The sequence below is a fragment of the Scyliorhinus torazame genome, chromosome 1, assembly GCF_047496885.1.
Source record: "Scyliorhinus torazame isolate Kashiwa2021f chromosome 1, sScyTor2.1, whole genome shotgun sequence".
NCBI classification, from domain to species: domain Eukaryota; kingdom Metazoa; phylum Chordata; class Chondrichthyes; order Carcharhiniformes; family Scyliorhinidae; genus Scyliorhinus; species Scyliorhinus torazame.
The window spans coordinates 345,575,481-345,600,644 of record NC_092707.1 but is presented as its reverse complement, the minus strand read 5'-3'; the positions used below and the strand labels follow the sequence as shown (position 1 = coordinate 345,600,644).

The 25,164-nt window shown below is 48.4% G+C and overlaps 1 protein-coding gene across 2 annotated transcripts in view; it reads left to right on the top strand.

Annotated features, from left to right (window-relative positions):
* Window positions 1–10,298: 10,298 nt before the first annotated feature.
* LOC140425519 (synaptotagmin-14-like) overlaps window positions 10,299–25,164 on the top strand; it is a 349,470-nt gene continuing 334,604 nt past the window's right edge. For both annotated transcript variants that reach the window (XM_072509927.1, XM_072509918.1), the window contains exons 1-2: window positions 10,299–10,462; window positions 24,897–24,944. In XM_072509927.1, the coding sequence (XP_072366028.1) occupies window positions 10,450–10,462; window positions 24,897–24,944 (61 nt within the window). In that variant the 5' untranslated portion in view covers window positions 10,299–10,449. The remainder of the gene's footprint in view (window positions 10,463–24,896; window positions 24,945–25,164) is intronic.

Below are 25,164 nucleotides of genomic sequence, written 5' to 3'. Positions count from 1 at the left end.
AGCCAAGGTACTTAAAGATTTCATGGAACAGATGGGAGGTGTAGACCTGTGGAGATTTAGCAGACCTAGGAGTAAGGAGTTCTCGTTGTTCTCCTATGTCCATAAAGTCTACTCGCGAATAGACTTTTTTGTGCTGGGAAGGGCGTTGATCCCGAAGGTGAGGGGAACGGAGTATACGGCTATAGCCATTTCGGATCACGCTCCACACTGGGTGGACTTGGAGATAGGGGAGGAAACAGGAGGGCGCCCACCCTGGAGAATGAACATGGGACTAATGGCAGATGAGGGGGTGTGTCTAAGGGTGAGGGGGTGCATTGAAAAGTACTTGGAACTCAATGATAATGGGGAGGTCCAGGTGGGAGTGGTCTGGGAGGCGCTGAAGGCGGTGGTTAGAGGGGAGCTGATATCAATAAGGGAACATAAAGGGAAGCAGGAGAGTAAGGAACGGGAGCGGTTGCTGCAAGAACTTTTGAGGGTGGACAGACAATATGCGGAAGCACCGGAGGAGGGACTGTACAGGGAAAGGCAAAGGCTACATGTAGAATTTGACTTGCTGACTACGGGCACTGCAGAGGCACAATGGAGGAAGGCACAGGGTGTACAGTACGAATATGGGGAGAAGGCGAGCAGGTTGCTGGCACACCAATTGAGGAAAAGGGGAGCAGCGAGGGAAATAGGGGGAGTGAGGGATGAGGAAGGAGAGATGGAGCGGGGAGCGGAGAGAGTGAATGGAGTGTTCAAGACATTTTATAAAAAATTATATGAAGCTCAACCCCCGGATGGGAGGAAGAGAATGATGGGCTTCTTGGATCGGCTGGAATTTCCCAAGGTGGAAGAGCAGGAAAGGGTGGGACTGGGAGCACAGATCGAGGTAGAAGAAGTGGTGAAAGGAATTAGGAGCATGCAGGCGGGAAAGGCCCCGGGACCGGATGGATTCCCAGTCGAATTCTATAGAAAATATGTGGACTTGCTCGCCCCGGTATTGACGAGGACCTTTAATGAGGCAAAGGAAAGGGGACAACTGCCCCCGACTATGTCTGAAGCAACGATATTGCTTCTCTTAAAGAAGGAAAAGGACCCGCTAATAGACAAATTTCCCTCCTAAATGTAGATGCCAAGATCCTGGCCAAGGTAATGGTAATGAGAATAGAGGAATGTGTCCCGGGGGTGGTCCACGAGGACCAAACTGGGTTTGTGAAGGGGAGACAGCTGAACACGAATATACGGAGGCTGTTAGGGGTAATGATGATGGCCCCACCAGAGGGGGAAACGGAGATAGTAGTGGCGATGGATGCCGAGAAAGCATTTGATAGAGTGGAGTGGGATTATTTGTGGGAGTTGTTGAGGAGATTTGGTTTTGGAGAGGGGTATGTTGGTTGGGTGCAGCTGTTGTATAGGGCCCCGATGGCGAGCGTGGTCACGAATGGACGGGGATCTGCATATTTTCAGCTCCATAGAGGGACAAGGCAGGGATGCCCTCTGTCCCCATTATTGTTTGTACTGGCGATTGAGCCCCTGGCGATAGCGTTGAGGGGTTCCAAGAAGTGGAGGGGAGTACTTAGAGGAGGAGAAGAACACCGGGTATCTTTGTATGCGGACGATTTGCTACTATACGTGGCAGACCCGGCGGAGGGGATGCCAGAAATAATGCGGATACTTGGGGAGTTTGGGGATTTTTCAGGGTATAAATTGAACATGGGGAAAAGTGAGTTGTTTGTGGTGCATCCAGGGGAGCAGAGTAGAGAAATAGAGGACCTACCGTTGAGGAAGGTAACAAGGGACTTTCGTTACGTGGGGATCCAGATAGCCAAGAATTGGGGCACATTGCATAGGTTAAATTTAACGCGGTTGGTGGAACAGATGGAGGAGGATTTCAAGAGATGGGATATGGTATCCCTGTCAATGGCAGGGAGGGTGCAGGCGGTTAAGATGGTGGTCCTCCCGAGATTCCTCTTTGTGTTTCAGTGCCTCCCGGTGGTGATCACGAAGGCTTTTTTTAAAAGGATTGAAAAGAGCATCATGGGTTTTGTGTGGGCCGGGAAGACCCCGAGAGTGAGGAAGGGATTCTTACAGCGTAGCAGGGATAGGGGGGGGGGCTGGCACTACCGAGCCTAAGTGAGTATTATTGGGCCACTAATATTTCAATGGTGAGTAAGTGGATGGGAGAGGAGGAGGGAGCGGCGTGGAAGAGATTAGAGAGGGCGTCCTGTAAGGGGACTAGCCTACAGGCTATGGTGACAGCCCCATTGCCGTTCTCACCGAGGAACTACACCACAAGCCCGGTGGTGGTGGCTACACTGAAGATTTGGGGACAGTGGAGACGGCATAGGGGAAAGACTGGAGCCTTGGGGGGGTCCCCGATAAGAAACAACCATAGGTTTGCCCCGGGGGGAATGGATGGGGGATATGGAATGTGGCAAAGAGCAGGAATAACGCAACTGAAAGATCTGTTTGTGGATGGGAAGTTCGCGAGTCTGGGAGCGCTGACCGAGAAATATGGGTTGCCCCAAGGGAATGCATTCAGGTATATGCAACTGAGGACTTTTGCGAGGCAACAGGTGAGGGAATTCCCGCAGCTCCCGACACAAGAGGTGCAGGACAGAGTGATCTCAAAGACATGGGTGGGGGATGGTAAGGTGTCAGATATATATAGGGAAATGAGGGATGAAGGGGAGACTATGGTAGATGAACTAAAAGGGAAATGGGAAGAAGAGCTGGGGGAGGAGATCGAGGAGGGGCTGTGGGCAGATGCCCTAAGCAGGGTAAACTCGTCGTCCTCGTGTGCCAGGCTAAGCCTGATTCAGTTTAAGGTATTACACAGGGCGCATATGACTGGAGCACGGCTCAGTAAATTTTTTGGGGTGGAGGATAGGTATGCGAGGTGCTCGAGAAGCCCAGCGAATCATACCCATATGTTTTGGTCATGCCCGGCACTACAGGGGTTTTGGATGGGGGTGACAAAGGTGCTTTCAAAAGTAGTGGGGGCCCGGGTCGAACCAAGCTGGGGGTTGGCTATATTTGGGGTTGCACAAGAGCCGGGAGTGCAGGAGGCGAGAGAGGCCGATGTTTTGGCCTTTGCGTCCCTAGTAGCCCGGCGCAGGATATTGTTAATGTGGAAAGAAGCCAAGCCTCCGGGGGTGGAGACCTGGATAAATGACATGGCAGGGTTTATAAAGCTAGAGCGGATTAAGTTCGTTCTCAGGGGGTCGGCTCAAGGGTTCACCAGGCGGTGGCAACCGTTCGTCGAATACCTCGCAGAAAGATAGATGGAATGGAAAAAAGAAGGCAGCAGCAGCAGCCCAGGATCGGGGGGGGGGGGGGGGGGGGGGGGGGAGGGGAGGGGAGGGGGGGAGGGGGGGCAGAGGGGGGGGAGAGGGGGGGGAGGAGGAACCAGAAGGACTCTCAGGGTTGTTAATATATACTGTATAATATGTATAGGTCGTTGCGACAGATAATTATATATTGGACTGTTAAATTATATTTTTGGAGAGTGTTACTTGTGATAAGGCAGTTGCCAATTAGGGTTAGTTTTCATTTTTGTTATTTATTATTTATTCATTTTTTGTTTATAAAATAGGTCATTGTTATTTGTGTTGTTATAATATTGTGTAAAGGATGCACAATGTACTGTGTTGGTTGACCAAAAATTTTCAATAAAATATTTATTAAAAAAAAGTTAGAATTTCAAATCAATTATTTTTTTAAGAAAACTTAATCATTGTCAATGAAGGTGCTCCATAGTTGTAAAGAAAGTGTTAACCTTGTTTAGTTTTTTCAATAATTTGAAATACATGTGGCGGAATTCTCCGTGCCAGACACTAAGTGCTGACTCCAGGACTGAATGGGTGGTGTTCTATGACAGCAAACTTGGCACCATTCCCAGATCAATCCACTGACTGTTTGTGTGGACCAGTATGAAAGGGTACCCTGGTGAAGTCTCGCAGGCACGGCCATTGAGTCCTGGGTGCTGGGTAAATCCAGTGAACGTATATTTAAATATACTGATCTGGAACACGGCCAGTGTGGGCATGATGCAGATCGCGATGTTTTGTGACATTCCTTTTAATCTTGCGAGATGTTTTGAGCGTCGCAAATCTTGTGAGAGGCCTCTTGTTAGATTCAGCATTGTCGTCAGGTTGGGCACGAAAAGGCCGCTGAATCACGCGACAAAGGGTGTAAAGAATATTTCACGGTTGATACCTGAAATGCATGCGTGTACAAATCAAGGAAGGATGACAGGCTTGGTTTCTCCTCCCTTGAAATAAATATGCTGAGAGGTAAGCTAATAGAGGCCTTTAAAATTCTGGAAGGTTCAGATACAGAGAGAATGTTTCTTCTTGTGAGGTAGAGTATAACTAGAGTCCATCTATATAAGATAATCGCCAAGAAATCCAGTTGGGAATTCAGAAGGAATTTCTTGACCCAAAAGTGTGGTGAGAATGCAGAACTCAATACCACCGGAATTGGTTGATGTTAGAGATGCATTTAAGGGAAAGCTAGACAAGGAAATGAAGGAGAAATAAATAGAGGTTTACAATGGAGATTTAGATTAGGGAGGAGGCGGGAGTGCAGCATAACATTTATATCGACTGGTTGGGCTGAATGGCCTGTTTCTGTGCTACATATAAAATCATAGAATAGTTACAGTACAAAAAGAGAACATTTGGCTTGTTGCAACCATGCCAGCTTTCTGTAATTGGCAATTCACCTAGTCCCACTCCTCCATCTTTACTCTGTAGCTTTGCATTTTTTCTCTTCAGGTAAATACCCAATTCCCTTCTAAAAGCCATGACTGATTCTGCTTCCACCACGCCCTTAGGCGTGCAGTCCAGATCCATTCACCTGAGGAAGGAGCAGTGCTCCGAAAGCTAGTGTTTGAAACAAACCTGTTGGACTTTAACCTTAAGACTTCTTACTGTGTCCACCCCAGTCCAACGCCGGCATCTCCATATCATGTCCAGATCCTAAGCATGCATTGCACAAAAAGGAATCCTCATGTTCCCCTTACTTCTTTTGTCAATCACTTTAAATAGGTTGAGTGCGGCCTCAACCGGAACCTGGGATTCATGTCGCATTACATTCATCCCCCACCATCTGGCCTGCGAAATCCTACCAACTGTCCTGGCTTGATACAATTCACACCTCTTTAACCTGGGGTTACCCCATCTCTGGATCTGTAAAGATTTAATCACCTGCTAATGGTCGCATTCCAAGCATCGTTTGGCAACTTTGAATTTGTCTATATATATGTTTCTGGAACATACCTCTTCATTCACCTGAGGAAGGAGCAGCGCTCCGAAAGCTAGTGACATCGAAACAAACCTGTTGGACTTTAACCTGGTGTTGTAAGACTTCGTACTGTGCTCACCCCAGTCCAACGCCGGCATCTCCACATCATAACTTTAAATAGGTGTCACCTGGTTCTTGAACGTTCCAGCAATGGGAACCGTTATTCCCTATTTGCACTGCCCAGATCCCTCATCATTTGAACAGCTCCATAAAGTCTCCCCTTAATCCTCCCGTTTCCATGGAGCACAGCCCCAACTTCTCCAATCTATCCAGGTAACAGAAGTTCCTGGGTCCATTCGGATTGGATTTGTTTATTGTCACGTGTACCGAGCGAGCAGCTCGACAGCGTGAATCTCTGCTGCACCCTCACTCCGTGCCTTCTCATCCTTCCTGGACCCACACTCTGAGCCCTGGCTTTGTAACTCAGAAAAAGTAATTAAAAAGAAAAAAAATCCTTCCTAAAGTGTGGGCACAATTCTCAGTTGAGGCCAAATTAGTGTTTTAGACGGATGTATCTTGTTTTTGTACTCCACGCCCCTATTTCATAGAACTATAGAGTTTCACAGGGCAGAAAGCGGCCCTTCGTGTCTGTGCCGGCCGTCAAACACTTCCTCACGAAGCCCAGGGCATTTTGAACCACTTTCTCCCCCTTTATAACATCCCTCGTGGCCGTTCCCCTTCAAAACAAGTATACCGTTTTGGATGCTGTTGGGGGGGATGACCTACCGGGGGAAGGCCCTAGCGGTCAGGTCTCTGGCACGGAGTCTGGCTCTGGGGCTCAGAAGGGAAGGGGGGAGAATAGAAAAGCAATAGTTGTAGGAGATTCAATGGTTAGGGGAATAGATAGGAGATTCTGTGGTCGCGAGCGAGACTCCCGGAAGGTATGTTGCCTCCCGGGTGCCAGGGCCAGGGATGTCTCGGATCGTGTCTTCAGGATCCTTAAGGGGGAGGGGGAGCAGCCAGAAGTCGTGGTGCACATTGGTACCAACGACATAGGTAGGAAAAGGGGTGTGGAGGTAATAAACAAGTTTAGGGAGTTAGGCTGGAAGTTGAAAGCCAGGACAGACAGAGTTGTCATCTCTGGTTTGTTGCCGGTGCCACGTGATAGCGAGGCTAGGAATAGGGAGAGAGTGCAGTTGAACACGTGGCTGCAGGAATGGTGTAGGAGGGAGGGCTTCAGGTATTTGGATAATTGGAGCGCATTCTGGGGAAGGCGGGACCTGTACAAGCAGGACGGGTTGCATCTGAACCAGAGGGGCACCAATATCCTGGGAGGGAGGTTTGCTAGTACTCTTCGGGAGGGTTTAAACTAATTTGGCAGGGGAATGGGAACCGGATTTGTAGTCCAGCAACTAAGGTAGCCGATATTCAGGACGCCAAAGCATGTAATGAGGCAGTGGGGAAGGGAACACTGACAAAGGAGAGTATTTGCAGGCACGGAGATGGGTTGAAGTGTGTATACTTCAACGCAAGAAGCATCAGGAATAAGGTGGGTGAACTTAAGGCATGGATCGGTACTTGGGACTACGATGTGGTGGCCATCACGGAAACTTGGATAGAAGAGGGGCAGAAATGGTTGTTGGAGGTCTCTGGTTATAGATGTTTCAATAAGATTAGGGAGGGTGGTAAAAGAGGTGGGGGGGTGGCATTATTAATTAGAGATAGTATAACAGCTGCAGAAAGGCAGTTCGAGGAGTATCACCCTATTGAGGTAGTATGGGTTGAAGTCAGAAATAGGAAAGGTGCAGTCACCTTGTTAGGAGTTTTCTATAGGCCCCCCAATAGTAACAGAGATGTGGAGGAACAGATTGGGAAACAGATTTTGGAAAGGTGCAGAAGTCATAGGGTAGTAGTCATGGGCGACTTTAACTTCCCAAATATTGAGTGGAAACTCTTTCGATCAAATAGTTTGGATGGGGTGGTGTTTGTGCAGTGTGTCCAGGAAGCTTTTCTAACACAGTATGTAGATTGTCCGACCAGAGGAGGGGCAATATTGGATTTAGTACTGGGTAATGAACCAGGGCAAGTGATAGATTTGTTAGTGGGGGAGCATTTTGGAGATAGTGACCACAATTCTGTGACTTTCACTTTAGTAATGGAGAGGGATAGGTACGTGCAACAGGGCAAGGTTTACAATTGGGGGAAGGGTAAATACGATGTTGTCAGACAAGAATTGAAGTGCATAAGTTGGGAACATAGGCTGGCAGGGAAGGACACAAGTGAAATGTGGAACTTGTTCAAGGAACAGGTGCTACGTGTCCTTGATATGTATGTCCCTGTCAGGCAGGGAAGAGATGGTTGAGTGAGGGAACCATGGTTGACAAGAGAGGTTGAATGTCTTGTTAAGAGGAAAAAGGTGACTTATGTAAGGCTGAGGAAACAAGGTTCAGACAGGGCATTGGAGGGATACAAGATAGCCAGGAGGGAACTGAAGAAAGGGATTAGGAGAGCTAAGAGAGGGCATGAACAATCTTTGGCGGGTAGGATCAAGGAAAACCCCAAGGCCTTTTACACATATGTGAGAAATATGAGAATGACTAGAGCGAGGGTAGGTCCGATCAAGGACAGTAGCGGGAGATTGTGTATTGAGTCTGAAGGGATAGGAGAGGTCTTGAATGAGTATTTTTCTTCTGTATTTGCAAATGAGAGGGGCGATATTGTTGGAGAGGACAGTGTGAAACAGATTGGTAAGCTCGAGGAAATACTTGTCAGGAAGGAAGATGTGTTGGGCATTTTGAAAAACTTGAGGATAGACAAGTCCCCCGGGCCTGACGGGATATATCCAAGGGTTCTATGGGAAGCAAGAGATTAAATTGCAGAGCCGTTGGCAATGATCTTTTCGTCCTCACTGTCGACAGGGGTGGTACCAGGGGATTGGAGAGTGGCGAATGTCGTGCCCCTGTTCAAAAAAGGAACTAGGGATAACCCTGGGAATTACAGGCCAGTTAGTCTTACTTCGGTGGTAGGCAAAGTAATGGAAAGGGTACTGAAGGATAGGATTTCTGAGCATCTGGAAAGACACTGCTTGATTAGGGATAGTCAGCACGGATTTGTGAGGGGTAGGTCTTGCCTTACAAATCTTATTGAATTCTTTGAGGAGGTGACCAAGCATGTGGATGAAGGTAAAGCAGTGGATGTAGTGTACATGGATTTTAGTAAGGCATTTGATAAAGTTCCCCATGGTAGGCTTATGCAGAAAGTAAGGAGGCATGGGATAGTGGGAAATTTGGCCAGTTGGATAACGAACTGGCTAACCGATAGAAGTCAGAGAGTGGTGGTGGATGGCAAATATTCAGCCTGGATCCCAGCTACCAGTGGCGTACCGCAGGGATCAGTTCTGGGTCCTCTGCTGTTTGTGATTTTCATTAATGACTTGGATGAGGGAGTTGAAGGGTGGGTCAGTAAATTTGCAGACGATACGAAGATTGGTGGAGTTGTGGATAGTAAGGAGGGCTGTTGTCGGCTGCAAAGAGACATAGATAGGATGCAGAGCTGGGCTGAGAAGTGGCAGATGGAGTTTAACCCTGAAAAGTGTGAGCTTGTCCATTTTGGAAGGACAAATATGAATGCGGAATATAGGGTTAACGGTAGAGTTCTTGGCAATGTGGAGGAGCAGAGAGATCTTGGGGTCTATGTTCATACATTTTTGAAAGTTGCCACTCAAGTGGATAGAGCTGTGAAGAAGGCCTATGGTGTGCTCGCGTTCATTAACAGAGGGATTGAATTTAAGAGCCGTGAGGTGATTATGCAGCTGTACAAAACTTTGGTAAGGCCACATTTGGAGTACTGTGTACAGTTCTGGTCGCCTCATTTTAGGAAGGATGTGGAAGCTCTGGAAAAGGTGCAAAGAAGATTTACCAGGATGTTGCCTGGAATGGAGAATAGGTCTTACGAGGAAAGGTTGAGGGTGCTAGGCCTTTTCTCATTAGAGCGGAGAAGGATGAGGGGCGACTTGATAGAGGTTTATAAGATGATCAGGGGAATAGATAGAGTAGACAGTCAGAGACTTTTTCCCCGGGTGGAACTCACCATTACAAGGGGACATAAATTTAAGGTGAAAGGTGGAAGATATAGGAGGGATATCAGAGGTAGGTTCTTTACCCAGAGAGTAGTGGGGGCATGGAATGCACTGCCTGTGGAAGTAGTTGAGTCGGAAACATTAGGGACCTTCAAGCAGCTATTGGATAGGTACATGGATGACGGTAAAATGATATAGTGTAGATTTATTTGTTCTTAAGGGCAGCACGGTAGCATTGTGGATAGCGCAATTGCTTCACAGCTCCATGGTCCCAGGTTCGATTCCGGCTTGGGTCATTGTCTGTGCGGAGTCTGCACGTCCTCCCCGTGTCTGCGTGGGTTTCCTCCGGGTGCTCCGGTTTCCTCCCACAGTCTAAAGATGTGCGGGTTAGGTGAATTGGCCAATGATAAATTGCCCTTAAAGTCCAAATTGCCCTTGGTGTTGGGTGGAGGTGTTGAGTTTGGGTATGGTGCTCTTTCCAAGAGCCGGTGCAGACTGAAAGGGCCGAATGGCCTCCTTCTGCACTGTAAATTCAATGATAATCTATGATTAATCTAGGACAAAGGTTCGGCACAACATCGTGGGCCGAAGGGCCTGTTCTGTGCTGTATTTTCTATGTTCTATGTTTATAACGTACCTGCCCCGGACTCACACAAGCTGAGGTTGGACCTGCCCCGGACTCACACAAGCTGAGGTTGGACCTGCCCCGGACTCACACAAGCTGAGGTTGGACCTGCCCCGGACTCACGCAAGCTGAGGTTGGACCTGCCCCGGACTCACACAAGCTGAGGTTGGACCTGCCCCGGACTCACACAAGCTGAGGTTGGACCTGCCCCGGACTCACACAAGCTGAGGTTGGACCTGCCCCGGACTCACACAAGCTGAGGTTGGACCTGCCCCTGTCTCCCTCGAGCTCTCGCGTGCGCCGCCTTTCACAAGCAGCTCCGGCTCTCGCTCCCCGTGAACGCGCGCGCGCACCAGGCGGCGGGAGCGCGCCTCGCCTCGCCTGGAAGGTTCCATGTTGGTGTCGGTGTTTTTCGGTGGCGACGCCACAGCCCCGCTCCCTCCTCCTCTAATTGCAGCAACCCGCTCCCCGGCGGCGGCGGCAGTGGCAGAGTCGGTCTGGATGGATCATCAGCACCATGGCAATTGATGGTAAGTCGGCCGCAAGGCGCTCAGCTCCCGCTGACTGGCCCGGATAACCCACTCATTCACTCTCGACCTTGCCCCCAGGCCCGGGCAGGCGGCAGGGCCGCTCAGCCAGCGCCTGTGGGAGGCGGCGGCGGCGGGATGCCGACAAGCCGGGGCCGCGGGAGACGGAGCCCGGGGGTGTCGCCGCCATCGTGTGCCGGCGGTGCGGTGGCTTGGAGCAGCTCCGTCCGCCCGCCTTTCGGGCTGCTGTCCGCTCCCGGTGGTGCTGAAAGCGGCAGCCGCTGGCACCCAAGCCGGGCGAGCCTGAGGCAAGTTGCTGCCGGGCGGCTTGCTCGTGCAAACTGCTTCATGTTTACAAACCGATGGCCCGGAGCCGGCTGCTGATCGCAGTGTGAATGTGCGCCCGGGTTCCCTTTGCCTCATGTGAGCGGCCGCGGCCATGTCCTTTCCCCGGAGCATCATTTACACGTTATCCCCACATACCTGTTATCGTGAGTGCCGCTACCTGTTGCTCCAAATGTCAGACTCCGCTTACCTTGAGCACCGCTCTACATCACCCAGATGTCAGTCACTTTCACCCCGAGTGTCAGTTAGGATCGAGAATGGGGTCATGAGACCGCAATAGAACAAAAAAAAACCATGACCGGAATGCTCCCACCTGGGACTAAGTCCTTTGGCGGGGGCGGGGATGGGGATCGTCTCCCATTGTGGAGGCCGTGGGGAATTCGTACCGCATGGCATGACCCTGGGCTCATTACATATGTATTGCGGGGTTTGCGCCCTGCCATCATATGCAGGCGTAATTTTTAAAAGGCATCTAGACATAGCTGATCCACTGTTTGAAGAAAAAGCTGGACCTCCAGGATCACTCTGAAGCTGGAAGATAGACCTCCAGGATCTCTCTGAAGCTGGAAGATAGACCTCCAGGATCACTCTGAAGCTGGAAGGTGGACCTCCTTGAAGACACTGAAGCTGGAAGATCCACCAGATAGATGCCACCTGCCTCCCCACCCATTGCTACATGTTCCAGGGTTTGTGGTTGCTGGAGTCTTCCACCTTGAACTCTGGAGGCAGGCCTAGGCCTTCTTCATGTGAGTGTTGATAGAACATAAAACCTTACAGCGCAGTACAGGCCCTTCGGCCCTCGATGTTGCGCCGACCTGTGAAACCACTCTAAAGCCCATCTACACTATTCCCTTATCGTCCATATGTCTATCCAATGACCATTTGAGTGCCCTTGGCGAGTCCACTACTGTTGCAGGCAGGGCATTCCATGCCCTTACTACTCTGAGTAAAGAACCTACCTCTGACATCTGTCCTATAGCTATCTCCCCTCAATTTAAAGCTATGGCCCCTCGTGCTAGACATCACCATCCGAGGAAAAAGGCTCTCACTGTCCACCCTATCTAATCCTCTGATTATCTTGTATGCCTCAGTTAAGTCACCTCTTAACCTTCTTCTAACGAAAACAGCCTCAAGTCCCTCAGCCTTTCCTCATAAGATCTTCCCTCCATACCAGCCAACATTCTGGTAAATCTCCTCTGCACCTTTTCCAATTCTTCCACATCCTTTCTATAATGCGGCGACCAGAATTGCAGGCAATACTCCAAATGCAGCCGCACCAGAGTTTTGTACAGCTGCAACATGACCTCATGGCTCCGAAACTCAATCTCTCTACCAACAGACCGTACGCCTTCTTAACAACCCTCTCAATCTGGGTGGCAACTTTCAGGAATCTATGTACATGGACACCGAGATCTCTCTGCTCATCCACACTACCAAGAATCTTACCATTAGCCCAGTACTCTGTCTTCCTGTTATTCTTTCCAAAATGAATCACCTCACACTTTTCTGCATTAAACACCATTTGCCACCTCTCAGCCCAGCGCTGCAGCTTATCTATGTCCCTCTGTAACTTGTAACATCCTTCCGCACTGTCCACAACTCCACTGACTTTATTGTCATCTGCAAATTTACTCACCCATCCTTCTACGCCCTCCTCCAGGTCATTTATAAAAATGACAAACTGCAGTGGCCCCAAAACAGATCCTTGTGGTACACCACTAGTAACTGGACTCCAGTCTGAACATTTCCCATCAACCACCACCCTTTGTCTTCTTCCAGCTAGCCAATTTCTGATCCAAACTGCTAAATCACCCTGAATCCCATGCCTCCGTATTTTCTGCAGTAGCCTACCGTGGGGAACCTTATCAAACGCTTTACTGAAATACATATTCACCACATCAATTGCTTTACCCTCATCCACCTGTTTGGTCACCTTCTCAAAGAACTCAATAAGGTTTGTGAGGCATGACCTACCCTTCACAAAACCGTGTTGACTATCTCTAATCAAATTCCTTTCCAGATGATTATACATCCTATCTCTTATAAACCTTTCCAAGACTTTGCCCACAACAGAAGTAAGGCTCACTGGTCAATAGTTACCGGGGTTGTCTCTACTCCCCTTCTTGAACAAGGGGACAACATTTGCTATCCTCCAGTCTTCTGGCACTATTCCTGTAGACAAAGATGACTTAAAGATCAAAGCCAAAGGCTCAGCAATCTCCTCCCTAGCTTCCCAGAGAATCCTCGGATAAATCCCATTCGGCTGAGGGGACTTATCTATTTTCACACTTTCCAGAATTGCTAACAGCTCCTCCTTATAAACCTTAAGCCCTTCTAGTCTAGTAGCCTGAATCTCAGTATTCTCCTCAACAACATTGTCGTTTTCCTGTGTGAAAAATGACGGAAAATATTCATTTAGCACCTCTCCTATCTCCTCAGACTCCACGCACAACTTCCCACCACTGTCCTTGACTGGCCCTACTCTTACCCTAGTCATTCTTTTATTCCTGACATATCTATAGAAAGCTTTAGGGTTATCCTTGATCCTACCTGCCAAAGACATCTCATGTCCCCTCCTGGCTCTTCTTAGCGCTCTCTTTAGGTCCTTCCTAGCTAACTTGTAACTCTCGAGCGCCCTAACTGAACCTTCATGTCTCATCTTTACATAAGCCTCCTTCTTCCTCTTGACAAGTGTTTCGACTGCTTTAGTAAACCACGGTTCCCTCGCTCGACCACTTCCTCCCTGCCTGACAGGTACATACTTATCAAGGACACGCAGTAGCTGTTCCTTGAACAAGCTCCACATTTCCATTGTGCCCATCCCCTGCAGTTTTCCTCTCCATCCGATGCATCCTAAGTCTTGCCTCATCGCATCATAATTGCATTTTCCCCCAGATATAACTCTTGCCCTGCGGTATATACCCATCCCTTTCCATCACTAAAGTAAACGTAATCGAATTGTGGTCACTATCACCAAAGTGCTCACCGACCTCCAAATCTAACACCTGTCCTGGTTCATTACCCAGTACCAAATCCAATACAGCCTCGCCTCTCGTTGGCCTCTCTACATACTGTGTCAGGTAACCCTCCTGCACACATTGGACAAAAACGGACCCATCTAAAGTACTCAAACTATAGCGTTTCGAGTCAATATTTGGAAAGTTAAAGTCCCCCATAACAACTATCCTGTTGCTTTCGCTCCTATCCAGAATCATCTTTGCAATCCTTTCCTCTACATCTCTGGAACTTTTCAGAGACCTATAGAAAACCCCTAACAGGGTGACCTCTCCTTTCCTGTTTCTAACCTCAGCCCATACTACCTCAGTAGACGAGTCCTCATCAAATGTCCTTTGATGTGTTGGTGCAGTTTGATTTCCCACTGTGGCATGGCCAGTCGGGCATGTTGGGGGGGGGGGGGCTGCATTCTGGTCTGGCCTTCATCTGTATCCCATCAGCAGGATGCAAATCAGTTTCAACTGGCCTCTAGTGGGAATCTCGATGTGCCATGGGGCATGGGAATGGACGATCCTGCTGTCATTTTATGTGAGGATGAAACTGTTTTTTGGACCTCCTGCCACATTCTCTCTGTCCCCACCCACCATTGAATCTACCATGGGGACACAGCAGAATTCCGGTAGCAGTGACATATTGCACTTTGCCCCATTATTTTGCCATTTTTTTATACTGCTATTTTTTGTTGCATAGTGTTATTATTTACAATTTACTATACCTTGCACTAAAGACATGGTGATAAATGATATTACATGTGGGTACTGCCACGGTAGCGCAGTGGTTAGTACAGTTGCTTCACCGCTCCTGAGTCCGAGATTTGATTCCCGGCTTGGATCACAGTCTGCACATTCTCCTCATGTCTGCATGGGTTTCCTCTGGGTGCTCCGGTTTCCTCCCACAGTCCAAAGATGTGCAGGTTAGGTGGATTGGCCATGCTAAATTGCCCTTAGTGTCGAAAAATGTTAGGTGGGGTTACTGGGTTATGGGTGTGGGCTTAAGTGGGGTGCTATTTCCAAGGGCTGGTGCAGACTCGATGGGCTGAATGGCCTCCTTCTGCACTGTAAATTCTATGAATGATTACCTTTGCTTCACTGCTGTTTCAGAGCTAGGTTTGCTCTTATATGTGAAGGTTATTGAAGTGAACTGTAGTTTCAGTGTAAGATAAATAGTCTTAGCCAGTTTAATCAATATATCTTTTAATAATTTCAAGATCACTTTTGTCTTCATATGATAAAAATTCTGACATTTAATAGCATGTTACTGTGAAGAATAGTTGCGCACTATTATCGATTTCAGTTGTTCTTCCTACTGGCAAGAACAACTCCAGTTACCAGAATTTCTTTAAAAATTATTCTTCAAATTATTTTCTTTGCTTTTGCATACGTGAGAAATCACAGTATTCTAAGAATCTATGTTTTAAAGAGTTGTAGTTTTATAGAGTAAACATGTCACTGAGATTTTCAGATCTATATTTGAATTGTTAATTTGCAATTGAAGGGTAATTACTATTTTAAGTTTATAAAAAAAAAGCATGACTTCCGGGTGCGGCTATGCAAGCTAGGTCGCATATTCGGCAGCTCCTGCTTGGAACGGACTTTTGGGCTCTTTTACAGGGCCCCCACGGCATTTGTTTGACATTTCCCGGTGTGGGAAGAAGACTGCAGCATCCCCCTGACAGTGTCCCCCAGGAATGTTATGTCTTTTGGCTACCAGACCCGGCAGAAACAGTAAAAGATTTGGCCTGAGCTGCAGCAATAGACAAAAGCCTCTTCCAGCATGCAGGCGGGGGAAGGGCAAGCTTTTTCAGGAGTTTCCATAGACTTTTTGGGGCAGACTGGTGAAGCGAACACTGCCAAAAGGATTCCCTCTCGACTTCCGGTTGCGGCTATGCGGAGCTAAGCCGCATGATTCGGCAGCTCCCGCTACCACGGACGTTCGGGCTCGTTAGAGGAGCCCCAACGGAACTTTTTTTTTTGACGCAACCCGTGGGGAAGAGAAGAGAGAGGTCCCCCTCCAACTTCTATGAAACGGACCAGAAGTATAACGGCCAAAGGAGCGGCACTGTAGCAACGGGAGAAGCGAGGGAAAGAAAACAAAATGGCGGCGGCCAGGGACAAAGGGGAGCTGCAGGAGTTCATCAAGCGCTGCTTCGATGAGCAGCGCGAGGAGATGCGCAAAGAGATGTTGGCGCCTATGCTTTCGGCAATTGAAGGACTCTGGATCACCCAGGAGGCCCACGAAGCTAAGATCCAGGAGGTACAGAAAAGAGTCAGTCAGAACGAGGACGAGCTCGTGGGCCTGGCGGTGAGAGTGGAGCAGAACGAGGCGCTACACAAGAGGTGGGCGGGAAGACTCGAAGACCTGGAGAACAGGTCGAGGAGAAAGAATCTGCGAATCCTGGGTCTCCCTGAGGGAGTGGAGGGGACTGATGCCGGGGCATACGCGAGCACGATGCTCGAGGCGATGATGGGCACGAAGGCCACTTCGAGGCCGCTGGAGTTGGACGGGGCACATCGGGTGCTGGCGAAGAAGCCCCAGGCAAATGAGCCATCAAGGGCGATGGTGGTGAGGTTCCACCGGTTCACGGACAGAGAGTGGGTCCTGAGATGGGCCAAGAAGGAGTGGAGCAGTAAGTGGGACAATGCAGAGATCCGAATATACCCGGACTGGAGCACGGAGGTTGCAAAGAGGAGAGCGGGTTTCAACCGGGCCAAAGCGGCGTTGTACCGGAAAGAAGTGAAATTCGGAATGCTGCAGCCAGCGCGACTGTGGGTCACATACAAGGGCCAACACTATTACTTCGAAACACCTGAAGAGGCGTGGACCTTTGTACAAGCCGAAAAGTTGGACTCTAACTGAGGGTTTGTGAGGGTGGGGGGGATGGTTTGGGGTTTGATGTGTGATGGTTGTTGTATATAGGGGGTCAATCACGCGCAGGAAATGTTACATGGGCTGGGGGAGAAAGACAAGGCCGCGACAGGAGCTGCGCCAGAGGGGGCGGAGTGGGCTTTGGAAAGCATGGGGTGTTTTCCCGCGCGCGGGAAGAAAGGCGGGAAGGGGAACGAAGGAATGCATATGGATTGGGAGACTCCCACGCGGGGAGGTCAATGGGACGGCGGGGGAAGCCGGGGTCAGCAGGCGTCAGCTGACTTACGGGAGTGACATGGCGGGGAGCAAAAAAGCTAGACAGGGGTCTAGCAGGGGGGAAGGGGGGGGTGGGGAAGGTTGCTGCTGCACTGGCCGAAAGGGAATGGGACACAGAAGAGGTTGTCGGGACGGGGGTCCCCCCTCTGGGGGACTGGAGGGTGAGGGAGGCGTGGACACGGGACTGGCCCAGAAAAGGAGATGGCTAGTCGGCGGGGCGTGGGGGGGGGGGTGGGGGGGGGGGGGGGTGAGAGCCCCTCCAATCCGACTGATAGCGTGGAATGTGAGGGGCCTGAATGGGCCGGTGAAGAGGGCTCGAGTGTTCGTGCACTTAAAGGGACTGAAGGCGGATGTGGCCATGCTCCAAGAGACACATCTGAAGGTGGCGGACCAGGTCAGGTTAAGAAAGGGATGGGTAGGACAGGTATTCCACTCGGGACTGGACGCGAAGAATAGAGGGGTGGCAATATTGGTGGGAAAGCGGGTGTCATTTGAGGCCAAGACTATTGTAGCGGACAATGGAGGGCGATATGTAATGGTGAGCGGTAGGCTGCAAGGGACGTGGGTGGTGTTGGTAAACGTATACGCCCCGAACTGGGATGATGCAGGATTCATGAAGCGCATGTTGGGGCGCATTCCGGACCTGGAGATAGGAGGCCTGATAATGGGAGGGGACTTCAATACAGTGTTGGATCCAGCACTGGGCCGCTCCAAATCAAGGACTGGAAAGAGGCCGGCGGCGGCCAAGGTACTTAGGGGGTTTATGGATCAGATGGGAGGAGTGGACCCATGGCGGTTTGCAAGGCCGCAGGCCAGGGAATTTTCTTTCTTCTCCCATGTACACAAAGCCTACTCCCAGATAGATTTATTTGTTCTGGGTAGGGCGCTCATCCCGAGGGTGATGGGGACGGAGTATTCGGCTATAGCCGTTTCGGACCATGCCCCGCACTGGGTGGAACTGGAGCTGGGAGAGGAGAGGGACCAACGCCCGCTGTGGCGGCTGGATGTGGGACTGCTGGCAGATGAGGTGGTGTGTGGGAAGGTGAGGGGGCGTATCGAAAGGTACTTGGAGACCAACGACAACGGGGAGGTGCGGGTCGGGGTGGTATGGGAGGCGTTGAAGGCGGTGATCAGGGGATAGCTAATTTCCATTAGGGCTCATAGGGAGAAGACAGAGGGTATGGAAAGGGAGAGGTTAGTGGGGGAGATTTTGAGAGTGGACAGGAGATACACAGAGGCCCCGGAGGAAAGATTACTTGGGGAAAGACGACGGCTCCAGACGGAGTTTGACCTGTTGACCACAGGGAAGGCGGAGGCACAGTGGAGGAAAGCACAGGGGGCGACCTCCGAGTATGGGGAAAAGACTAGTCGGATGCTGGCACACCAGCTCCGTAAGAGGATGGCAGCGAGGGAAATAGGGGGAGTCAAAGATGGAAGGGGAGCCACGGTTCGGAGTGCGACGAAAATAAACAAGGTATTCAAGGCCTTTTATGAAGAGCTGTACAGATCCCAGCCCCCAGCGGGGGAAGAGGGGATGAGACGATTCCTAGATCAGCTGAGATTCCCGAGGGTGGAGGAGCAAGAGGTGGCTGGTTTGGGGGCACCAATTGGGTTGGAGGAACTGAGCAAGGGTTTGGGGAGCATGGAGGCGGGGAAGGCCCCGGGACCGGACGGATTCCCGGTGGAGTTCTACAGGAAGTACGCAGACCTGTTGGCCCCGCTACTGGTGAGGACCTTTAATGAGGCAAGAAAGGAGGGAACCCTGCCCCCGACAATGTGCTGGCCACGAGGATCGAGGACTGTGTCCCGGGTTTAATCCACGAGGACCAGACGGGATTTGTAAAGGGCAGGCAACTAAACACCAATGTGCGGCGGCTCTTAAACGTGATAATGATGCCATTGGAGGAGGGAGAGGCGGAGATAGTGGCAGCTATGGACGCGGAGAAGGCCTTTGACCGAGTAGAGTGGGAGTACCTCTGGGAGGTGCTGCGTAGGTTTGGGTTCGGGGTAGGGTTTATCAATTGGGTTAAGCTCCTATACAGAGCCCCGATGGCAAGTATAGTGACGAACCGGCGGAGGTCGGAGTACTTTCGACTGTACCGAGGGACGAGGCAGGGGTGCCCCCTGTCCCCCCTGTTGTTCGCATTGGCGATCGAACCATTGGCCATGTCATTGAGGGAGTCTAATAAATGGAGGGGGGTGGTCCGAGGGGGAGAAGAGCATCGGGTGTCGCTATATGCGGATGACCTGTTGCTGTACGTGGCGGATCCAATGGAGGGGATGGTGGAGGTCATGCAGACTCTAAGGGATTTGGGGGAGTTTTCGGGCTATAAGCTCAATGTAGGGAAGAGTGAGCTCTTTGTATTACAGGCGGGGGACCAAGAAAGAGGGATAGGGGACCTACCGCTGAGGAGGGCGGAGGGGAGCTTTCGGTATCTGGGGATCCAGATAGCCAGGCGATGGGGGACCCTACATAAACTGAATCTGACGAGGTTGGTGAAGCAAATGGAGGAGGATTTCAAAAGATGGGACATGTTACCGCTCTCGCTGGCGGGTAGAGTGCAGTCGGTCAAAATGGTGGTCCTTCCGAGGTTTCTGTTTGTGTTTCAGTGCCTTCCCATCGTGATCACTAAGGCCTTTTTTAAGAGAGTAGGCAGGAGTATTATGGGGTTTGTGTGGGCGAATAAGACCCCGAGAGTAAGGAGAGGGTTCCTGGAACGCAGTAGGGACCGAGGAGGGTTGGCGCTGCCAAACCTGGGGAGCTACTACTGGGCAGCAAATGTGGCGATGATCCGCAAGTGGGTTATGGAGGGAGAGGGGGCGGCATGGTAGAGGATGGAGATGGCGTCCTGTAAAGGAACGAGCCTGGGGGCGTTGGTGGCGGCACCGCTGCCGCTCCCGCCGACAAAGTATACCAGGAGCCCGGTGGTGGCGGCAACGCTAAGGATCTGGGGCCAGTGGAGACGGCACCGGGGTGCAATGGGAGCATCGGTGTGGTCCCCAATCAGGGGTAACCACCGGTTTGTCCCGGGGAAGATGGACGGGGGGTTCCAGAGCTGGCATCGGGCGGGGATTGGAAGAATGGGGGACCTGTTCATCGACGGGACGTGTGCGAATCCAGGGGCACTGGAGGAGAAGTTCGAGTTACCCCCGGGAAATGTCTTTAGATATATACAGGTGAGGGCTTTTGTGAGGCGACAGGTGAGGGAATTCCCGTTGCTCCCGGCACAAGAAGTTCAAGATAGGGTGATCTCGGGTGTATGGGTCGGGGAGGGCAAGGTGTCGGAAATACACCAGGAGTTGAAAGAAGAGGGGGAAGCCCTGGTCGAAGAGTTGAAGGGTAAATGGGAGGAGGAGCTGGGGGAGGTGATCGAGGAAGGTCTGTGGGCTGATGCCCCAGGTAGGGTTAATTCCTCCTCGTGTGCCAGGTTCAGCCTGATACAATTTAAGGTGGTCCACTGAGCGCACTTGACGGGGGCGAGGTTGAGTAGGTTCTTTGGGGTAGAGGACAGATGTGGAAGGTGCTCAGGGAGCCCGGCGAACCATGTCCATATGTTTTGGTCATGCCCGGCACTGGAGGGGTCCTGGAGAGGAGTGGCGGGAGCAATATCTCAGGTGGTGAAAGTCCGGGTCAAGCCAAGCTGGGGGCTAGCAATATTTGGAGTAGTGGACGAACCGGGAGTGCAGGAGGCGAAAGAGGCCGGCATTCTGGCCTTTGCGTCCCTAGTAGCCCGGCTGGCAACCGTTCCTAGACTATCTCGCGGAGCGTTAGAGGAAGGTCGGTCAGCAGCAGCAGCAACCTTGTGGGGGGGGGGGGGGGGGGGGTGGTGTGTGGGGGGGACATCCTGGGGAGGGGGGGGGGGAGGGGGGACTGCCTGGGAGGGTGGATGAGCAAGAGATAACATGAAGGGTTGGGGAAACTGGCACGTACGGGTGAGGGCCAGTGTACAAAGCTGTGTAAATATATAATTTTGCCATGCATATATCTTGCTCTGCGCGATTTCTCGGCTTTTTTTTTTGTTCCGGGTGGGGGGGGGTGGGGGTTATTGTTTGTAAGGGAGAAAAATTGTGTTGAGAAACTTTAATAAATATATATTTTTTAAAAAGCATGTTAATGGAATAAATGTATAAAATAAGAGTTTATTTGATGACCAATTAATAGAGCATACGTGCGTGGAATATGTTGAATATCATTTTTAAAAGTCATTGATACAAAATAAGGCAATCAGGAGGATTTGACAGTGAACTATGAATTGAATATTGGTTGGATAGTCTAAATTATAGTATAAAGGTGCTGATACATTTGTCCATCCTGTTTAAATTAACAAAGCTATTATTTTAACTCATTTAAAAAACATCCACTCGCACAAAGTTACATTAATATCATAACCCTGCTATAGGGAAGGACAAAGATTGTCCAGGTTTCTCCCTCTAATTTCTGTAAATTGAGCCTGCTAGAAGTAATTGTGAGGTCAACAAGGGACCAGGCTCAGCTGTGATGCCTCCAAAAGTCAACTAACAAAGCAACACTTACTTTATACTCATTCACAATTGATGATCACTTGCACAAATTATTTGAACACTACCATTGTTTGTGAAATCATGTCCTAGAAAATTAATGAACAAAAAAGGAGCTCAGCATATGGTTACTAATGTGTATGAATTTTTGTCCTGTGATTCAATGATACAATGGTAGAACTATTAAAAATAGTCTGAATATTGTGCTTGTTCTGTCCAACAAATACAAACTGAAACAGAAATGTATGTTACAACGAGGGTCAATGAATGGACTTTTGCTAAATAATCTATATAATTTTGCTAAATCAATTAATTCATTCACAGTAAAATCGTCACACATTATTAGAATATTGATGTGCAGTTATTTAATTGAGATAGGATTTTATGCAGATTGCAATGTACTTGCTTATTCTTGTAACAATTTCTAACTTTTTAATGATCCAGAGAATATGTAGCATGAAAACTGTTTTACACAGCCTCATAAAACAGCTGTTTTATTCTGGGACTTGTAATACAATTATTTGTAAGTGGAAATGAATAGTGACAGGAACACTATGTGAAACATATGGTGTAAACTGAAAATGAGATGAATTTAAAATTCAGAATATTGGATTATTAAATTGTGATTACCTCACTGCATTTGAAAGTTTCTAAAAAAAATAAAAAAAATAATTTCCCCTTGCTTTCCATGCATTTCATTCTGATAAAATCTTATGACAAAGTGAAATTATTTTACATGTCAGTAAGATAATATCAGTAATAAAATAAATTCCTCAAACATAAAAATGTGTGTAACTTTAATTTTGAGTAGTGCTGATATATGCATGCATAGTCCGACAAAATGATTTCTTCTACTTTTATTTAAAAACTGCAAAACGCAATGAGACAAGCCCATCTTTACAGAAGAATACTCTATTTTTAAAAACTCAATATGTCATGATTATTTTCAAAATCCCTTTTTCTGATTTGCCTAAATTAATGACAAAGTTTAAGTACAGTTTTCATGAAAAAAAGGTTAGATTATGACTTTAATTAATCAGATTTTAAAAATTATTTTGCAGTAATGATTAGATAAATATTTATCTAAATCCACAACTTTAGCCCAAATAGGATTAGTCATAGAAGTAAGGTCATTTGTTCAAGCTGAATGATGACTTGCCAGCAAGAAAGCTCCAATTTTTATATACCTCAGGGCGATTGCTTATTTAAGATTGTTGGAATTTTCCTAAAAGATTGCAAAGTGTCAGGTTCTATTTTTGAAAAATAATTTTAGAGCACCAAATTATTTTTTTCCAATTAAGGGGCAGTTTGGCATGGCCAAACCACCAACCTGCACATCTTTTGGTTGTGGGTATGAGACCCACACAGCCATGGGGAGAATATGCAAACTCCACACGGACAGTGATCCAGGGTCAGTGTTGAACAGAGGTTCCCGGCGCCGTGAGGCAGCAGTGCTAACCACAGTGCCACCGTGCAGCCCAAAGTATCAGGGTCTGACTGGAAATCGGCGTGTTTCTTCCCAGAAAAACAACCAGGATTTCATTCCAGTTCTTTTGACAACTGTGTCCAAAAAAAAGCAGAGGGACATGTTTTACATTGTCATTCTGGCACCGCACAGCACTGCCAACTGAGCATTGCCAACCTGTCAGTTCCAGGGGGCTGTGCCAGGGCACTGACCGGCGATGTCCCATGCCACCCGGGGCTACACTCGTCTCCAAGCGTCGGGCGTGGTCATCACGACTGGTTTCCAACAGTTTCCGACTGTTACCTAACGCTGGAAGCGGTTGGGGAGTACGGGGGGGATGGGGACATCTGATGACCCTGGAACAACTGACTTAAGTTGTTCATGAATATTTAAATTTATTTAAAATCATGGCCACGCCCTCACTAGACAGGATCCTGATTACACGCTGGTGGTGAAGATCTCAAATTGAGATCTCGCTGCCGCATATCCCGTTATGGCTCTCTCATGAGAGTTGGCCCAGAGAATTGCAGTCATTATTTTGCCTAATGTTTTTTCTTAAAGGAACAAATATTGCCAACTACTTCTGCTTCCTTGGAGAATGAGGTTGTTGGTATTAAATTAGCTCCTCTAGGATGGAAATTTTGGGAATAATTGCTTCATATGTTGTTGAATTTACTAACATGAATTTGATTGATGACATTTGTGTGAATGTGCACATTATCAATTAAAATGATCAGCATGGATTAGCAAGAAAATTAGAAAATAAAATAAAATCCAAAACTACTGCCAGTTCACAAATAAACAGTTTTTACATTTTTCTTTTGTTACCTTTTTTGTGCTTTTCAACTCCTGATTCTTCCTCCGCTCACGATGACTTCCTCTGCTCACGATGACTTGGTGAATTTTGATTAGCTCATTCACATAAGATGCAAACATGTTGTAGGTATCTGTTTTTGACTGAAGTTTTGCGCTGACTGATTTTCTTTCTGGGTTGCAATAAGGCCAACCATAACGGAGTTCTGTATATTTTTATTAGTCAAAGCATTAATTTTCTTTCCTCATAAAAAAACATTCCAGACCGAATGGCCTCCTGTCTGGTAACGTTCAATAATTCTATGACATTGGAGGATTGGAAGCAGATGTGTCAAAGTCAAGGTTGCATGTGACTTGGAGTGGTGATGTTCCTGTGGCATCTGCTACATTTCTCATTGTAGTTCAGAAAGGTTACTGGTTTGGGAGGTGTTGTGGAAGAAACCTTGGTGCGTTGCTGCAGTACATTGTGTAGATAGGATGGGCCACAGTATGCCAGTAGTGGAGGAGGTGGATGTTTAAACTATTGAATGAGGTCCCATTCAAGCAGACAGTTTTGTCCTGGATAGTGTCTAGCTTTTGGAGTGTTGTTGCAGCTACATCTGGTTAAGATAATGGAGAATATTTCATCACTTTGCTAACGTGAGCCTCTTATCATAGATTATCCAGCCTTTGATCTGCTGTTGTAACTACAGCATTTGGGTGGCTGGTTCAGTTGAGTTTCTAGACAATGATAACTCCCCAGGATGCTGATAATACAAGATTTCACAATGATAATAAAGGATTTTAAAGTGATGGTGCCATTGAATGCCAGAGGGAAACGGTTATGCACTCTCTTGTTGGAGATGCTCATTACCTACTACCTCCGTGTATGTTACTAGCCATTTATCAGCTTGGATGTTGTTCAATATTCAATGAAGCCATCAGAATCAATCAGGTGGGACCTTGTTCCTGTCCAGTGCAATTTAGATGTACACTTAGACAGAGCATGTGCTGTGCATATGAAAGATATTAAAGAAATATGACTTATTTTTATTCTTATTTCTTTCATTTCACTAAAAATAAATGTCATGAAGTACCAGACCAATTTTTAGTCCGCATTTAAGTAAATATATCTTTAATGATAAATTTGTCTTTCCACAGGTGGAGAACGTACTTGTGGAGTTCATGAACTTATATGTATCCGCAAAGGTAAGTAAATTACTAGAAGATTGGTGATGTTATGAATCTGTTTGGAGAAAGGGAGTGTTTATAGAAAAAAGTAATGAATATCTTTGTGTTGTATGTGATCATTTGTTGATTTTGAGACCAATGTGGTTAATATTTGTTTTAACCAACCACAGGGGAAAGTCCTTAGCTAGGATTTTCTCCCCTGCCATGGTGGAACCCACCGCGGGGAATGCGGCAGGCC